This window comes from Siniperca chuatsi, linkage group LG17 (genome assembly GCF_020085105.1).
Source record: "Siniperca chuatsi isolate FFG_IHB_CAS linkage group LG17, ASM2008510v1, whole genome shotgun sequence".
In the NCBI taxonomy this organism is placed as follows: domain Eukaryota; kingdom Metazoa; phylum Chordata; class Actinopteri; order Centrarchiformes; family Sinipercidae; genus Siniperca; species Siniperca chuatsi.
In genome coordinates this window covers 18,166,608-18,185,372 of record NC_058058.1, presented here as the reverse complement: position 1 = coordinate 18,185,372, position 18,765 = coordinate 18,166,608, and the positions used below count along the sequence as shown (strand labels likewise).

At 41.7% G+C, this 18,765-nt stretch overlaps 1 protein-coding gene across 1 annotated transcript; it reads left to right on the top strand.

Annotated features, from left to right (window-relative positions):
* Positions 1-4,011: 4,011 nt before the first annotated feature.
* On the top strand, positions 4,012-18,761 carry jazf1a (JAZF zinc finger 1a). Its single transcript, XM_044171114.1, has 5 exons — positions 4,012-4,270; positions 11,647-11,719; positions 12,930-13,126; positions 14,394-14,563; positions 15,806-18,761. Exons 1-5 carry the CDS (start codon positions 4,156-4,158, stop codon positions 15,980-15,982), a joined length of 732 nt encoding a protein of 243 aa, XP_044027049.1. The 5' UTR covers positions 4,012-4,155; the 3' UTR covers positions 15,983-18,761.
* Positions 18,762-18,765: the final 4 nt, after the last annotated feature.

Sequence of the window (18,765 nt, the reverse complement as noted above, 5' to 3'; positions counted from 1 at the left end):
ATGTAGTTCTGCTAAGGTTAGAGCAACCACATGGGGTAGCCTATCTACAGTAAGATCCAGTTATTACTGGATCGTACCGCTACTGTTCAGAAGTTTTAGCAGTGGATCACTATTGATAAAGTGTAACACATTGTGATAGACTGGGTTTACTGTTACCATCAATACATCCACGGTCACTTCACACTGGCAGCCATTGTGTGTTTGATATGATGTCATAAGTCATGATCAGGGCAAAGAGTCCCAGCCCGTCCTGACACAAGTTTGTTTGTAGGAGACACATATTTTATACAGGCACAGCTTCAGAAGTTGTTATTCATTGTGTTTTGTATTAAATGAAGACCTTTTATACCAGGGTGTATGGTTTGGCGGTTTTGATAGAGATGAGATTTGAAGTAGGCCTATTTCGTATCCTTTTTAATGGTCTCCAGTCATGTTACACCAAATACAGTTGTGGTTTCCAAAAATAAATAAATGGCCACTGTTATGTAATTTGATAGAATTATTTATATGATGCCATGAAATCCCATTAACCATACAAAATAACAGGAGGGACTTTGGTCATTTACATCTCCACTGAGCTAAGCCATGGAGTAATATCTCTGCCATGTTTGGTCAGGCTTTCCGGTGCTCCAGCCGGGCTGGAGCTGATCAGAGGGATATGGTTTTGTTGTGGTTGAAGTGCAAAATGGGACCAAACCCTACTGACTCATCATCCACCAATCGCCTAAAGCATGCAAATTCTGGTAGCCACGGCAACAAGAAGAAACAGGAAGTTGTGATGATGTCACTCTGTGTTTTGAGCTCTTCCCCCTGTGGATGTGACTCACTGAGTTTTGTTTTCAGCGAAGATAAGGGATGTTTTACAGCAAGAGTGCACAGTCACACTAAAACGTGTATGACGGCAGCCAGGAAGTCTCTGGCTGGTGCCCTGGAGCAGACAATGCCACTGAGATTACAACATTCCTCCATAACTCAGTGGCTATACCAGCCATTACCATCTGGCATCTTCACCTCAGCATGGCTCTTAACAGCCAGACTGGGAGCTTTAGAGAGCGGCCTGCACAGAGCCTGCTGTCGCCTTGTCAGCTAAAAATACAGCGTTTCAGGTCAAAGTTTAGAGAAACTTACTGACCTCAATCCCCATGTAGCATTATCCTTTTTGCATCTACATTGCACATCTGGCTCAGCTGCCAAACTGTTTTGATTTGATACATAGTGGTTCCGGGATTATTTCTATCAGTGAGTTGCAGAGTAATGTGGGACTAATGTGCAACTTAAAAAGTAACTGGAAACAGATACTTTAAACAGCATCCAAGTATACAAGTTACAGTCATCTGATTATGTAATGCGACGGTTGAAGTTAAATTTACATCCAACTCTGCCCTCACATGCAGATCCACTCAAGAGCAGACGTCTGGTGTGTGTGTGTGTGTGTGTGTGTGTAATGATTTGGTTTGGTCCACACGTGTACACTGGAGTTGTGTGTTGGTCATCACACCCACTGTGTACACGGAATGTTTTGCCATCAGCAAAAAGGGGCTGATAATCAGAAAATCTATGCTAGTTTGAAATCTATCCCAAAATGTTACATTGTGCGCCACCCACAGACCTCAGATCAGATGATGTCATGCACCATAAACTCTCCCTGTGTCTCTCCCTCGCTCTCTCGCATTTCACAACACATGCTACCACTTCTCATTTACGTAATGGTGTTGGGAACTGCGTCACTGTCACAGTTCTGATACACCAGGTGTGTGTAATGAGCGTGTTTATGTTGAGTGTGTGTCTACATGTTTGCGTGTAAGAGAGAACATCTGTGTTAGGCTTATGAAATCAGTGAATTTCTATACTATGGACGCCGGTGAGGTTGTTTTTGTGAGTATATGTGTTTGTAACAGTTAGTGCAGCGGTGAATTGGAGTTTATTTTGTTTTTGTGTGTATGAGTGTGTGTGTGTGTGTTTCATATAGTTGTGTAGATAGAGGGTAGTGAGAAAACGAGTGAGTGTGTTCCCAGGTCTTAAGGTTGTTTGCTGAAGTCACTGGCCGGTGGTTTATGACAGGCCATTTTAACGCTCGATTAACAGGTCCAACACAGGCCAGCCGGCCCTGGTTAGCCAACCCCAGTGATTTAAGGACATTCTCCTCTCTCTGGGAGCCACACACACATACCACAAAGTTCTCTCCTCACTACTGAGCCATTACAGGGTAACATTAATCTGTAAACTTTTTGGATTTAATAGATGCTGGGTTATGGAACTGCTATAACTTAAATATTCATACACACACACACAGTTGTACATGTGCAGTTGTACTATAACACCCCTTATTTAGAGTTATCTTGTGACTTTGCCAGTGACAGAAAATAAGCAACAATAATTTAAAATGCTCCAAACAATGATTGATTTTCAGATTTCCAAAATTCCATTTAGGTCTGTTTTGAAGCTAAAGCTCTGACATGTTTTATAAACATGTAAAATGTTGGCTCCAGCCCATTACACAACAATAATTGAATCAGTTCCATTAAAATAAAAAAGCAAGGCATGGTATTTATAGTGCACATTTCATACACATAGGCAACTCAAAGTGATTACGTAAGGCATAAAATAAATTTTAAAAAGAAATACAGCAGGAGACATTTAAACTAAACACATCACTAAAAACAAATGTTTGGAAAAACTGTAATCCAGCAACTATTTACCATAATGAATATAAAGAGAAGAATGTATATTGTCAGCATATGTCCATCTCACAACCAGGGGTTATTCTGGGACTATGATGCTGCCACTCCTGGTGACTCTGGTCACCGGGAACTCGGTTCCTCCTCCAGACCTGTATCCACACAGTATCTGGATGACTGCTCAGGCCTATTCATTGGCAAGCTCTAAGATCCTAATGTGACTCTTATTTAGTGTTTTACTACCAGGTGATGCACAAGTTGAGCATCAACTTTAGGACAAATGTACACTATATTACCTGCCATGGGTGATATACAGTTAAATAAAATGTTACAGACATTTGTGAATTTTCTGATTATTATTCCTTATTCTTGTATATTTCATTTGGGCATTTACAATGTGTCTGTGCATGTATATTCATTTGCATTTATTACAGTGACTAGGAGTGGGTCTGTCATATTACTGTTACACTTTACTGTCCTGTCCATATATATATATATATATATATATATTGTTTTGTTTTACTAGTTTTATTCACTGCTACTGCTGATTGTATGTCTACATCTCTTGGCTCAAATGATAATAAAAATTTGATCACAAAAAAACACAGGGTGTTATTAAAAACAAATATATGTTAATGAACTGAAAAAAACGGATACATTTTTTAAATGGAGATTATGATCACACTATATATTACCTGCCATGGGTGATATACAGTTAAATAAAATGTTACAGACATTTGTGAATTTTCTGATTATTATTCCTTATTCTTGTATATTTCATTTGGGCATTTACAATGTGTCTGTGCATGTATATTCATTTGCATTTATTACAGTGACTAGGAGTGGGTCTGTCATATTACTGTTACACTTTACTGTCCTGTCCATATATATATATATATATATATATATATATATAGTTTTGGTTTACTAGTTTTATTCACTGCTACTGCTGATTGTATGTCTACATCTCTTGGCTCAAATGATAATAAAAATTTGATCACAAAAAAACACAGGGTGTTATTAAAAACAAATATATGTTAATGAACTGAAAAAAACGGATACATTTTTTAAATGGAGATTATGATCACACTATAGGTCTACACACTCTTGTTCACTCGTGTTTTGCGTATGTGTTCGCTGTTTTCTTTGATAACGCATGCAAATGTGCTGATAATTTACTTTGATTTATGTGTTTGATATCATCAATAATAACAATAATGTCACAGTCAGAGCCTCGGGGGAACAGATCCCAACAGGTAGGCAGGTCGTGACGTAGGCTGCCACCAGCCAGCCCTACCCCCACCCCCACCGTCCCGCCTGCCTCCCAGCTGCGTCCGCCGCTGCCGCCCGGTGTCTGCTCCGCCGCTCCGCGCTCTGCGGCGCTCCCACCCTGAACCCGAAGACTCTGCCTCCTCGTTCACCATCCCGGCTCCCGGACCCCCCTCTACCCGGTGAATGCACCAGCGCAACTGAAAACATGACGGGCATCGCCGCCGCTTCTTTCTTCTCTAATTCCTGCAGGTTCGGGGGCTGCGGTCTCCAGTTCGAGTCTCTCGCCGAGCTCATCGTCCACATCGAGGACAATCACATCGGTGAGTCGGGCCAGAGGGGGAGACGGAGCTAGGCAGCTAGCTGGTATAAGCTAGCGTCCTAGCTAGTTAGCTGGACTCATATAGGCTTTGCATTCCGCTATTCCTGCTGCTCGCTCTCCGTCGAGACTCGTCGGAGTGGGAGTTATTCAGCAACAAGGGACTTTAATTATTTTGAAAAACACGGCTTCTCTATGAAATAAGTGACCGGCTTGTTTTATATTGCATTAGCTATGATAGTTACCTTTTGCAGCGGTAACTCGACAACGAGGGCCGCGTAGGTCTCATAGGTGTAACTAGCATTCCGACCAGGCAGCGGTTTCACGGCTACATTGCAGAGGAGTCCGTGTGTTTACGTTTCCAGGCCTGATGCAGAGCAGCCGGGGCTCCTCTCACACCGTTTGTGTATTGAGCTGCAAAAAAAGTCTGTCGCTTTTGTCACCTCAGGTGTCTCGACGCATCGAGGCATCACCTTTGGCAAAGCTTTCCGATAATGTTGGTGTCACTTAATTACCATCGACACCGTATCAGTTGAACCAAGTTGTGGCAGACATGAAATGGCATTATCATTCACATGCACAAGCTTCAACTTGTTGCACCGTTTATTAGATTTTCATCTGACAGCAAACCCTCTGATAACTGTCACCTGGCATGTAGAGACTCACAATCAGTTTACCCACCATTAGACAGACAAAAATAGTTACTGGGTAAACACCATAGTTTGGAATAGTATGGAATGAATGCAAGTTATTTAACTTATTGCTGAGTAATAAAGACATAAGTAGTGCTTTACTAGAAAAATATGTTGCCTCTATCGGTGGTAATTGATACGTTTATCAACTTATATTTTTCACCATTAATGCATGTGACAAATGTGACCTCTCAAGAAAAACAAAATAGATATTGTGTTTTAATTGCACTTTTACTAATAACTGTCCCTGCAGAAATGCCTCTCTTAGATGCAGATGCAGTAAATACAATATTAGTAAAAGCCATTAGCATTGCCTGTTGCCCTGATATAACTGGGGAGAAAAAAACACTCAGATGTAGTCTAATTAGTACCTTGCAGTGTAATGCTTGTTAAATATTTAACACTTTTTGAAGCACCTTGAAGCACCTTGCAGAAATCCAATTAACATAATCCATCATAAATTTAAATTACACTACAGAACAATCTAGGGAGTTGTGTACCACCAAAACACTCTGTGGCGTGTATCCATCCTCAGGAGGCTGTGTGAAGCGGGTGGGGTGAGGGGGTAGAATGGATGCTTCATTGAGCCAGTCTCCATGGCAACTGGCTGTCTCTAAAGGGGTTGGGGGCAGTATATTGGCTGCGTTATTGCACACCTGCTGTCTCACTAACAAAGAGCGTTCCCCGCACAGCCAGCTGTGGTAAGGACACCCGAAGTGTGATGTCACATCACATGTGGAACAGGACTGGTGTGCTGATGTCTAAAAAGGGGGTTAAGTTTTGTGTGACTGAGTTTGTGGGTGAGGAGAAAGTGGAGTGGTGTGGGGGGTGGTGTTGTGGACCATTCCTCATCCTACCATATGCTCCATGGATCACTTACAAATGAACCATACAGGGGGGAAATAAACACTGTGAACGGCCATTTGATTTGTACCTGTGGCTATGTAGACCACAATGTTTCCCCAAACCAACCCGTAAACAAATTAAAGGATATAAATAGACAGAAATGCAAGAAGAGATATTGTCTTTTCAGTCACACAGCCAAAACCCCACAGACACTGATATATGCCCCATCTGGCTCTTAGCTTGGCCTTTTACCCCAACCGTCAGCTGAGCAGAATGGCGGTTTACCAGTCAGATCACTTGAATTAATGAGTTGCCCCTCTGCTGGTCATCAGCAGCGTCAAGATCACACATAGTCTAATCAATACTGCTCGCAGATTCAGTTACCATAGGGATGTGACAGATGGAGGGGATTGAGGTGTGTGTGTGGAGGGGGGCAGTAGTGGCATTTAACTCACTTTTTAGTTGTGAAATGGTGCAGCAGTGTGTGATCAACAGTCAATCAAAATCTAATTTGATCCTCCGAGCTCCTTCACGTGAGACGTCCAATAAGTTGTTTGAGGCTTTGTAGATAACAGATTGCCGTGATTGTGGTCTATCCTGCAGTGTGCAAACAGATTATGAAAAAGCAGGTATTAACAATAAATCAGATAATCCAGAGGTGACAACAGCCTTGTGCTACCAGACATAAATAGCAGTAAAAGTGAGCTCAGGTCAGGGTGTAGAAATCAGTGTAGGCCTGTGCTAGAAACATTTGAATGTTACATATTACCGTAGACTGTACTGCCCTCTTGTGGTAGGATACCCTACGTGCTGCATAGCCCAAAAAAAAAGTTTTTGTTTTTGTTTTGCCTGTGTCTTATTTGGACTCCTGCCTCCTCTGACACAGCACACAATAGCTGGCAGCAAACTGACCAGATGAGCCTTTTGCGATCCTTTCCGTGAGGAAAGTGGGTAATATGTGGGTGTTCAGTGCTGACCTCACCCTGGAAGAAAGGATAGCAGCCTTCCAATAACATACCTGTACTGTTTAGATTACAGCTGAATGCAAGAGGAAATGGGTTTAGGTGAACTGTGTTTGGTGTTTGGTTGTTGTCAAAGGCTTTGTGCGGTGGCTCTAGGTAAGGTCTGAGGAATGTAATGATGTCAGGCTCATCTGCCTGTGTGAACGGCAGCGTTGTGCTGTGTTCTCACCTGCACAAGCGCATACCTGCCTCTTACCTCAACAAAGAGGAGCTGGGAGGGAGGGAGGGGAAGGTAGATAGAGATTAAAAGTGGGGAAGAGATTTGAAAGATGAGGTTAAGAAAGGAAAAATACAGGGGCGAGCGCAGGGAAATCCCAAACATCTCAGCTTTGTTTGGACAGAATTTAGTTTGATTATTTTTGTTCCTTTGGATTTGGTTTTACAGCTGGAATCAAAGGCTGAGCTGTGCCTTGACACGAAGAGTCAGCATTGTTTTGTAATAACGTAGGCTCTGCTGAAGCATGCTGATAATTAACCTACACTAACTTTTAAAGACATCATCATTGAGCCCACAGGCCAAGTTTGGCTGTATTCCTTTATCTGCCCTGGCTCAAAGAAAGGGAAAATGCAAACACAATATGGTGAAGCAGTTTTTACCAGTCTGTCATTAACAGGCAGGAAAACCCCTTCCCTGCTGTTAGTTTTTTTGAACAAAGATATAATTGCATAGCTAAGGAGGTATTGGGTGAATTACCAGAATTTGTCTTTGCATTAGTTTCCATGTTGTAGGGCTGCCAGTAGGGCTGAGAAATAATTGAATATTATTGTTTATTGACGTTCAGGAGAAATCATTTTGTGGTGATATGATCTTCAAAGCTGAAATGATGACCCAGTCGATCAGAAAATGAATCAGCAACAATTTTGAGAATTATTTAATCATTTAAATAATTTATCAAGAAAAATTGCAAAAGTTCCACTGGTTCCAAATTTTCAGATATGAAGATTTGTTGCTATTTTTGTCTTACATGATAGTAAAATTAATGTCTTGGTGTTCTGGACGGTTGGTCAGACAAAACTAGGCACTTGAAGCTGTCACCTTTGACCCTGGGAAACTGTGATTGGCATTTTTCACTACTTTCAGACATTTCATAGACAGAAAGATTAATCAAGAAACATACTGATCGATTATGAAAGTAATTATTAGTTATCATGTTATCCTGTTGCAATTTTCTATTTTCCAAGTTAATGAGTCCAAGCCCACTGTAAATATAAATAATTAATGTTTTTGCATTTCACATACGGAGAGGTTGGTCTCATGTAATGCATGGCAGTGGAGCACAGTTCATTGCTTTGAACATACATTTGATTATTTTATATGTACGGCTGCAACTAACAATGAGTCTAGATTATTGATCTGGTGATTGTTTTCTTGATTAATTGATTATTTGTTTGGCTCTGTAAAATGTCCTAAAATACTGAAAAAGCCCATTACAGTTTCTTGTCTGACCAACAGTCCAAAACCCCCAAATTTTTAGTTTACAATGATATATAACAGAGAAAAGCAGCAAATCCTCACAACTGAAGAGCTGAAACTATGGAATGTTCAGCATTTTTGCTTGAAAAATTACTTACTTATACTTATCAATATAATAATTTATTTGTTGATATATTATCTGTCAATCGACTAATTGATTAGTTGACTAATTGTTTCAACTCTGTTTATATTTAATTTTTTCATACATTTGCCATTTTGTAATATGAATCAATATCAGAAAATACCCATATTGATATCATGATAATGATTTAAACCATATAGCCCAGGCCTAGATGCCAGATTATTTCCCATCCCACTTTCAGAGGTGTGAAATGGGAAGGGGCGTGTGTTTGTGCATGTGAAAGAGTGTGTTCTCCATACTTCCCAAATGACCTGTCAGGGTGTAGCGGGGCAATTAGTGGATTGGCATCCCAAACTGGAAACTGCAGACCCTCTCTTTTCACGCTACACATACATCGACATACACACAGTCACACAGTCTGCCTTTCGGAAGTTGCAGGGCCCAAGCGCCTGGGAAGTGTAATTACAGAGAAGTTTGCCTTTTCCCCCACTCTCATCCCCCCTGCTCCTCCTCCTCCTCTCCTCTCCCTCCATCCGGTTGCCTGCTGCTCTAGAAACACTTTAAAATGCTCTCTGTGGCTTAATTAGCAGTCTGCAAAACAAGCCATGCATTCTTGGCCTGGTTTCAACACACACACACAGACCTATACACATGTGCACATACATGTGGACACATGCACACATACATGTGGACACATGCACACTGTGTATTCAGCAGGGGGCAGCAGTGTACTGCTGGCGAGAGATGGATGCCTGGTTGAAATGAGTGGAGCGGCTGTTGATTGGTTGCTGCTTTTAATGACAGGAATGCTAATTAGGAAGATATTTATAGACCCTCCAGACTCTAAAATGTCTCAGACATACAGCACACATGCACAGCAACATGTACACACACACACACACACACACACACACACGCAGATGGAAAACACACACAGAGTAGCAGTGCATTGTGTAGGTTAAATGTAAAACTTGCGAATTAAATCAGTGAAAATTGATATTCATGTAGCTTACTGTGTGTCTGTGTCTAAATGTGTGCGTGTGTGCAGGTCCCCTCCTGCTCCAGCGGCAGGATCAGCAGCGTGTTAGCTTCCTGTCCTGCTAGGTGAGCGGAAGTCATAAAGCCGGTGAACATTTACTGCAGCTCTCTCTCTCTGCACCTGGCTTACTCCATTTCCACCAACACCCCACCTCCCCCCTTCTCTACACACACATGCACACATTTACCTCATCTTAAAGCAAAAACCTGAGCTCCTTGTACATCCCAAGTCAAGTTATTAACTCTGGCATTTTTTCTTCTGGTACTTGTATATATCTGGCTGTCAAACATTTGTCTAAATGGCATTTAGCTGACTTCAGCTGACTGCCACTGTTACACTGTTTACACTGATTACTCGATTAGTTGATTAACTGTTTTGATAATTGATTTGTTGTTTCAGTAATTTTTTCAAGCAAAAATGCCAAATATTTACTGGTTCTGTCTTCCAGATTTTTATGCATTTCTTTGTCATAAATGATAGTGAATTGAATATCTTTGGGGTTTGAACTGTTGGTTGGATAAAACAAGCAATCTGAAGCTTTCACCTCAGGCTCAGAGAAAATTATAACAAGCATTTTTCACTATTTTCTGACAAAACTATTAATCAAGAAAATAATAGGCAGAGTAACTGATAATAAAAACAATCAATAGTGTTTGATATCTGACAAGATATTGTCTGAAAGTTTTGGTTTGTTGTAATATTGCGATATAAGTTGTTTTCCTGGTCTTGAGGGCTACATTATAGTCAGGTGATACCTTTCTGAGCTACGTATTGGGTTACATTACACATTTACTTTATCTGAGTTTTCTTGTCTTAAATATCCTCAGAGTGCCTTAGTAGTCATCCCTTTAATTTCATCACATTATCTCAGTATATTGACAGAGAAAAAAAACTGGGTAAGCTACAAAAAGATTCAAACTCAGTGGTTTTAAAGAGGTCAGACTTCAAGATGCTGCTAGCTCTCATTGTCATGTCTCGTGACTCAGCCTTCTCAGTGATGTAGGTCTAGGAGTGTGTGTGTGTGTGTGTGTGTGTGTGTGTGTGTGTGTGTATGCTTATGCATGCACAGAGAGATCTGGTCTCTACATCTGAGCAGCAGGTAGGATTATAAAGGCTCAGCTATAAAAGATTGTTAAAGACCACCTCGGTGGACCACCTCAGATGTATGTGTTTGTGTGTGAGCCTGTGTGTGTGTTTATGGATGCATACCCCTGCTATCTTTTTTCCTCACCTAGCCCTTTCAGTGTTTTTTCATACACTCACATGTATAGGACTCTGGTCTACACAGCAGCAGCAGTAGTGTGCATTTCCTTCAAGGTTGTTTTCTTGTTTGCTGGTCTCCTTGGTGTTCTCCTGCACTGTGGGAAGTCTGCATTCTTTTTTAATTATGAGGTGTGAAAGCCTAAAAACCGAAGCACTAAGAAGGCCAACACGCAAAAACACACACACACTTGGGATTAGTTGGAAGGAGCGTCCGGGAGAGTGTTGTTAATTGTTGCACAGAGATGATCCAGTTCTTGGATCCAAATTGCAATACATCTGCTAGCCATTACATATAAAGCTGCAATTATGTCTACACACACTCACACAGACATAGCCATGCACGCCATGGCATAAACCTACAAGTTTTTTAGTTTGGATCTCTCTGAACGCTTGATGGCACTGCACCTTCACAGATGCACCCACCCGCAGTGTTTTCATGCACACTTGCTCCTGTTTTCCAGGGGGTGGGAGGTGGGGCTTTGAAGTTAACATTGCTTCCCCCAGGCAGTGGAAGTTGCCTACTGTAGTGTTACTGACTTAGCAAGTCAACTGGAAAAAGCGTGTGTGTGTCTGTTTCAAGTAATACACTGTGTACATTCATCACAGCCTCCAAGTCGCTCTTTCACTCTAAGGCAAATTTCTTCTTTGCCACATTCAGACTCTGGCGATGATTAAGCAGCCTTGGGTCACTTTAGGAAAGGCATTGCTAGTAAATTACTGAGTGCTTGGCGCTGGCGTAATAATGCGCCGCTTATGAAAGTATCTGAAATGTATCTGCAGGCTCTCACATATTTTGGACTAATACAGAGAACGCAGTGTGAGAAACATCCAGCAATCTATCAGCCAGTCTGGCAGGAAGAATAGATGTATGAGTCAGCTCCTTACTAAGAGTATTCACACAACATTTTCCCTCCACAGAGAACAGTGATTAATCTGAATGTCTGTGTGTCTCTCTCTCTCAGACACAGATCCGCGGGTCCTGGAGAAGCAGGAGCAACAGCAGCCCACTTATCTGGCCCTCAGCTACATCAACAGGTACACACACACATTCACACACACACACACACAACCAAAGGTGTCTGTCTATAGAGGGCAGCATTGCTCTATCAGTGAAAGTCTGTGTTTATGTGTGTGTGTGTGTGAGAGAGAGAGTGTGTGTAGATGTGGCTTGCGGAGAGAGGCTCAAATGACTGATGTCTTCCCATAGACATAGCAGTGACTCATCCACAGACCAGCACAGAAAACCACACAAGACAATCACTCCTAACTCCCTGTGCTGCAAACGGCACAGCCAAAGGCGCCGTTTCAGGATTATGGCATGTGTGTGTTTTTGTGTGGTGAACCGATGTGTCACGTCCCACTTAATGCCCCGTTAAATCACTCCCAAGACGCAATGTTAAGAAAGATAACGGTAAAACAGAGGGAGAAAGAGATGGTGAGGTTTGTTTTCTGTGGTAATTGTTCAAGTGGTGAGGTTGTAAATGTCATCCGTATTTACTGCACAATGTTGTGATGACTGCATATTTAAAGGGGCAGTTCATTCAGCAGCTCAATTATATCTTGTCAAACCTCCGACTTCCCTCTCATAGCACCAGTGTACAACAGCCATGATTAGATGAGATGAAACCTTAAAGGCCCCTATTATACCAACAACTAACACTAGAGAAAGTTAGAAAACACAAATAAAAGTAGAATATAAAGAATACTACAGTTAATAGGGGTTATAAAAGTATAATTCCAGCTGTGCAGTTGTACATGCACAGTTTTCCTTTCCAATAAGGGATTATTACCGACATCTCAGGTGCACTCACTTTCAGTTTTACCTCCAAATAATGTGGCTTGCTGGCATATTTACAAACCTCCCGGATCGTCTCACTGCTTGTTTATTGCCCCATCAGACTTTGTTGTAGCAATGTGTGTGTGTTCCAAGATCTGAGCAATTACTTTGGTCAGTGTAGTGTTATCATAACTGACAGAAACAATGGCCAATGAAATTAAGACCCAAGTTGTAATAAATCAGAATTATCCTTGAAGTTGTAAATAATAATAAGAGGGAAACCTTTGGATGGACTGAAATATTTTTATATTTTTTGAATGAAGTTTGGCATTTCAGTGCCTCCATTTATAAGGTGCTCAAGTTGACATCAACACGGTTGTCAGATGGGAGGTTTGTTGGTCAATCTAAGATTCAGGGACTTTTACTTGACATGGGATTTACTGATGACGCCCCCATGCGTGCCATCAGGTTCATGACGGATGCGGCGCGCCGGGAGCAGGAGACCATGAAGAAGAAGGCCACCCCCAAACTGTCCCTGTCCATCACCGGCGGAATATCGAGGAACAGCACGGCCACGCCTCCTCGCCACACGAGCGGTAACCTGACGCCTCCCGTCACGCCCCCAATCACCCCCTCCTCCTCCTTCCGCAGCAGCACACCTACAGGTATGACAGGTGTGTGTGTTGAAATGTGTGTTTGAGACGCAGAAAGACGGATTGCTCATACTTGTTGAGTGAATGGAGGTGTTGAAACTAACTAATGCAAATTAACAGAAAAACAGAAAAAGCTTACAGCTATGGTTGCGCCACCAGGAGCCTATTCATCAAATTTAGACAGCGTACTGATGAGCAAATGAAGATATTTGTAATGTAAATGGAATGCAGCTCATTTCATACCTGGTGACTGAGAAGAAAAATTCAAAACATAACTTCAAAATATCTGCCAAGAAAGCATGAGCCAGCTCACCTTGTATTCAGTAAATCAAACTATAAATGGAAACCGTAAATTATTCACTTTTAACCATAAAAAGTTATTTCGTAATAAGTTGGATATGTTTTCATACAAATATTTCCTCAAATATTTAAATCATGAAGAAAATCTGCTTCCAGAGTGTAAAGTGGAAGAGGCTAAAACCCCAACCACTGTCTACAGCTGTGTGTGTTTGTGTGTGTGTGTGTTCGTGTGTTGTTTGTGCATTGGGTTTGGTGGCCCCTGCAGTGAGCAGACCAGTCAACACTCTGCTAATTACGTAGCAGCTGTCACGCTGTGTGTTCGCATGGGGCCGAGTGTTGCACAGCCCAGAAGCAGATGTCCAATTCCAGCCCAAATGGTTCCAAACGTAGTGTTAGGTCTGGGCACACCAGCACGGCTACGCACACACACACACACTCACACACACATGTACACACCCTCTTTCGACATGTGCCAGGGTGCCATCCATTTCCTCATGCTGAGGTGCAGCATTTCCTGTGAGATGGGGGGGGGGGTCAGTGGCCCTTTGTGTGTGTCTGAACATTTCAGTAATGTGGTATGTGGATGTCTGTGTGTGAGAGTGTGTGTGCATGCATGTGAGTGGAAAATGTCCTGCACTTAGCAAAGCACTTTTTCCAGGCTGAGCAATGGGGATCACTCCCATTTAATGATCTCTTTCTCAGTGCCAACCCCTGTGTTTTGACTCACAGACGCACACAGAAGCACATACACACATGCACACCACTGCTGTTTTGTCTGAGCAGTGCTTTCAGTGACATGTGGGCTGCTAATGAATCAAAGTAGGAGCAGAATATAGAGAAAAGTATTAATAAAAAGTCACATATAATTTCTCTTTGGTAAATTCCAAAGGCATGATGTCCTTTTGGGTATGTCCCCATCCATATTTCATCTGGCTGACTAGCGTTTTTTTTGTTCTGCGTGTCTCCATTGTGCCTCCAGGCAGTGAGTATGATGAGGAGGAGGTAGACTACGAGGAGTCGGACAGTGATGAGTCGTGGACCACAGAAAGCGCCATCAGCTCTGAGTCCATCCTCAGCTCCATGTGCATGAACGGGGGAGAGGAGAAGCCATTCGCCTGCCCCGTCCCCGGCTGCAAGAAGAGATACAAGGTAAGGCTATACCAGAGCACTGAGAAGTCAGTCCAGCTATGCAGCCATCTGACTCGAGGTTTAGTAGTTTCTGATGAAGTCCACACTGGAGCTTTTGTCTGAGTATCACATGTCTGGACATACTGTTTGAAAAAGCACATTATAAATCCATCATGGTATATTTGCTTTGGTTGAATTTTATTACAGCTGGTAACAAAAAGCTCATTCAGCTTGTAGTCCGTGCTCTTTAACTAATGGACATTGTGGGAACATTACTCTCTTATACCCTTTTCAGACCAAAACAGTGACGTGGGATAAAGTCACATTTGTTGTTGATCTGAATGGGTCCACATGTGTTATCCAACCTGACTTTTCCACCCAATATCTGACCAGGGTTTGATGCAGGTCTGACCTTGTTCAGCTTTGATATAAAATGGTGAAGAGGGGTTTCTGTAATAATTTTACTTTTAAAAGCTACTGTAGAATGATTATAATCAGTAGCGTCAGTGATCAGTAGTAATTTTATGTGTCGACCCCAGGAAGATTAGCAACTGCCACATCTAAAAGCTAAAAGGGATCCAATAAGATAAACATGAAAAAAAACCCAATATAATGATTATAAAGATATAATCACACTTTGATAGATGTTGTTTGTGATTTCTAGCCCTACAAATTATACATTCTTCTCTCAATCTCTGGGGTTCTTGAACATGTTTGTTGAATGTGACTTGTTGAATTTATTTAATTCATAAGAAGACCAAAATAACAAAACACTTCTGTCACGCTGTCATGTTTGCTAGTGTAAACATTGCGGTAACCATTTTATATTAATTTACCAAGTGGCTAAATCTGTTAAGTAAATATACAAATTGGGATGTTAAAGCTACCTCTAAACTTCAGTAATTAACATGTTATATCTCATTTGTTTAATCTGTAAAAAAACCAAAGTGTAAAATTTCTTGGCTGGGTTCAATGACTTCCTGGTGTCTTTGCTGGTTGCCTGGCAACCTCAGAGTGACGACAAGACTCCGTTTCCTGGAGTCTTGCCATGATATAAGAAAGATGCAACGTGTTAATTAGTGAGCTTTAGAGGTACTGGTAGGTGGATTTTCTTACCTTTGGACAGAGCCAGGCTGTTGTGTTAAGTAAAGCGTGTCATATTTGGGTCTCCTGGTCCCTAAAGATTGGGACACCTCTATATAAAGAGGTTCTTGTAACCCTGCTCCCCTTTTCTAATGTATCTTCTCTTCCCTGTCTCTTCAGAATGTGAATGGTATCAAGTACCACGCCAAAAATGGCCACCGCACGCAGATCCGTGTGAGGAAACCCTTCAAGTGTCGCTGCGGCAAGAGCTACAAGACCTCGCAGGGCCTGAGACACCACACCATCAACTTCCACCCACCTGTCTCTACTGAGATCCTGCGCAAGATTCAAGGCTAGAGCCCGTGGTCACACCAGTCAACTACCCCAAACATAGCCCTATCCTGACTTTCCTTACCCGACCCTTTTATACCCATCCCACACACTAAAGGATCAAGTGCATGCTTTAAGTTGTTTTAATTTTTTCATCTCTTTGTTTATTTGTGTTATATGATTTTTTTTCTATCCATGTTATATCACTTGTATTTTTGAAAAAAAAAATCTTTGTAGTATTTTTATTGTTGTACATTTGCACATTCGTATATTCTATCACGTTATTTTTTTTGTATTGTTTGACTTACATAAGGTGCTAACTGTAAAAAAACAACAGAAAGAAAAGACAAAAAAACAAACAATATGAAAGAAGAGAGGGGAAACGTAAAAGAAGAAGTGAAACAGAAAGTGCAACCAAGCCCTGCCCCTTTTCCTGCTCGTCTGTGAGTGGGAAGAAGTTGACATTAGTGCTGATCTAAGTTCAGTAGTCGATACACTCCTTTTCCGTTAGTTCACTGAGCTTAGATCTGTGCCTTCGCAGTAACTTCTGGGGGTTTAAATGCGAGAGTTAAGTTATACTTTAAATAGTTATATTGATATATAAACAATAGACAGATATGTATGTGTACATAAAAATATATAAAAGTATTCATGAGCATATACATAAATAGTTATACTTTATTTTTAAGCTTCAACTTTTAAGCTTTATTTTATATATTTTTTTCAGTGTTTTAGATAGTGTTTTTTTCCCTATGTATCAATAAGTGTTCCTTTCATTCATTATTTGCTGAGACGGCCAGTTTTGTCACCTCAGAGGTGAAACAGCTGGCTGACTTTAGGTTTGGAGAGTCAGGTTTTCTCTCACCGCGTCCTAGAGATTAGGAGCTAATACGCCTTTCGGTACGACACACACACAATAACGACACATTCTGAATCGTGTGCGATGTTTTACTGTTGATCAGGAAGGGACGCTGAACGTATTAGAAGACGGCCCAGGTCAGTAACCCATATCTTAAACGTTTCATCCCCACAAGAAGCCATCCATGTATTTCATATCTTCAGTGTTTCCTCATTCAGAGTGCCAGAGCTGTGTTCCAGAGACTTAGCCGTGAAAGCAGGTTAAGCATCATATTGTATTCCAGTTGCCAAGATCTTTGTTGTTGTTTTGTTTTTCCATGATTGTTGCCAACAGCTCTCCACTGCCAAACATTGACCATACCATGTGCCTGATGCGGGGTGGGGGTGGGGGTTGTAATGGTTTCATCCTGGAGGTCGCCAAACGTGTGGCAATGATTTTCTACTTCATCACGCCTCCAAAATGTGCGGATGAGTGGATGTACATCAACGGAATGTTTTCACGCATGCTTTCTGTGTCGTAACGAGAGAAATACTGTGTGAAAGAAGAGGGTGGATTTGTATTTGAATGAGATTACCATCTACAACCTGTCATTTGTGTGTGTTGTAGACCAGAGCATTCCAGTTTATTGTATGTACTGTGTGTGTGTGAGAGTGTGAGTGTGTGTGTTTTCAGCAGTATCCAAGTCATCAGCCTATCGAGTGTTACTATATTCTGTGTTTTAGTGCTTGGATCTGTCATGTTCTCTGTGCCGGGCCGCTGGTTCAACTCCTGTGGAGCAGGATGGCTGGCTGGCTGGCAGTGTCGCGTCATGTAGTGTAGCGGTGACCAACTTGTTGCCCCCTGACTGGGATTTCATCATTCATATCATTGCCTCTAGGAAAAAGAGTGGTGCAGCGCCATGTGCCAAGACACATTGATTCGTGACATCATTTCCCTCATTGTGCACAAAGTTTTTATTCTGCAGAAGGCTCGAAGCATGAGCTGTTTCTCTTTTGTTCGTTTGATGGGTACAGTGACCTCTGACATGCACACACCCTCCTGTCCTCCAAGCTGCTGTTGCCATGGAAACCACAGGGTTAGAATGGCAAAGAGACCTTCTTTTAAATGGACTTTGATAACACTTGAACACACAACACTTGTCTGTACGAGGCAGATGCCAGATTTTTTTTTCTTCTTCTGGTATTTGTTTATTTAAACCCCTCATTTATTTAGGAGGTTAAGTAAACATAAATGATTTAACCCCTTCATTTCCTTTTAATATTCTTTTCTGATTATAGCAATTACCATGCAACTGTACTGTACTTGCAATGCCTTTAAGTGGTGTGCTACCTAACAAATAAGCACAAATGTGGCCTGAAAGACATCCATGTCCACCAGTAAGTGAACCAAGATCTCTAAAATCTTGGTATCAGTTTCAATGTACGTCTGTGGACTTAGTACCCTGAAAGTAACCCTGAGATAATGGTTTGCGTGTGATAGAAAAGCTTCATTCCTGCCTTTCAGCATAGGGGAAGAGTTTCCGTGGCTGGGATCAGAGCAGAGACGGGACGAGATGGACGGAGACAGAGTCTCCTGTCGGAGCTCTGTCAAACACTCGTAAAACCATCCCCGCTTTACGCACACCGCCGTCGCTATGGCAGTGGTTGCAGTATTACACGTGGGAGAGGAGGAGCGGAGGCTGTGTGCAGAAGGAGGAGATGAGGGAGGGATTTCAATATACTGTGTACAGTGAATGTATTGTAACGTGTCTGTTGTCAAGTGCTTTTAAATTATATTTTCGTATGTAACGTGGAGACCAATGTTTCATTTTTGTATGGGGGGACAACAGGTTCTGAGCAGAGTACTTGTAAATGATGTCAAACTGTCTTTCTATATAAAAGAGAAGCTGCTTAAATGTAAACAGGAAATGACTGAAAAAAACAGCAAAATAAAGCAAAAAACTCTTTAGCTC

Excerpts from the sequence above, each read along its gene's own strand:
- jazf1a (XM_044171114.1), top strand. The coding sequence starts at position 4,156 with ATGACGGGCATCGCCGCCGCTTCTTTCTTCTCTAATTCCTGCAGGTTC. Across the intron at positions 4,271-11,646 it reads CATCGAGGACAATCACATCG|ACACAGATCCGCGGGTCCTG; the intron begins GTGAGTCGGGCC and ends TCTCTCTCTCAG. Across the intron at positions 13,127-14,393 it reads CCGCAGCAGCACACCTACAG|GCAGTGAGTATGATGAGGAG; the intron begins GTATGACAGGTG and ends TTGTGCCTCCAG.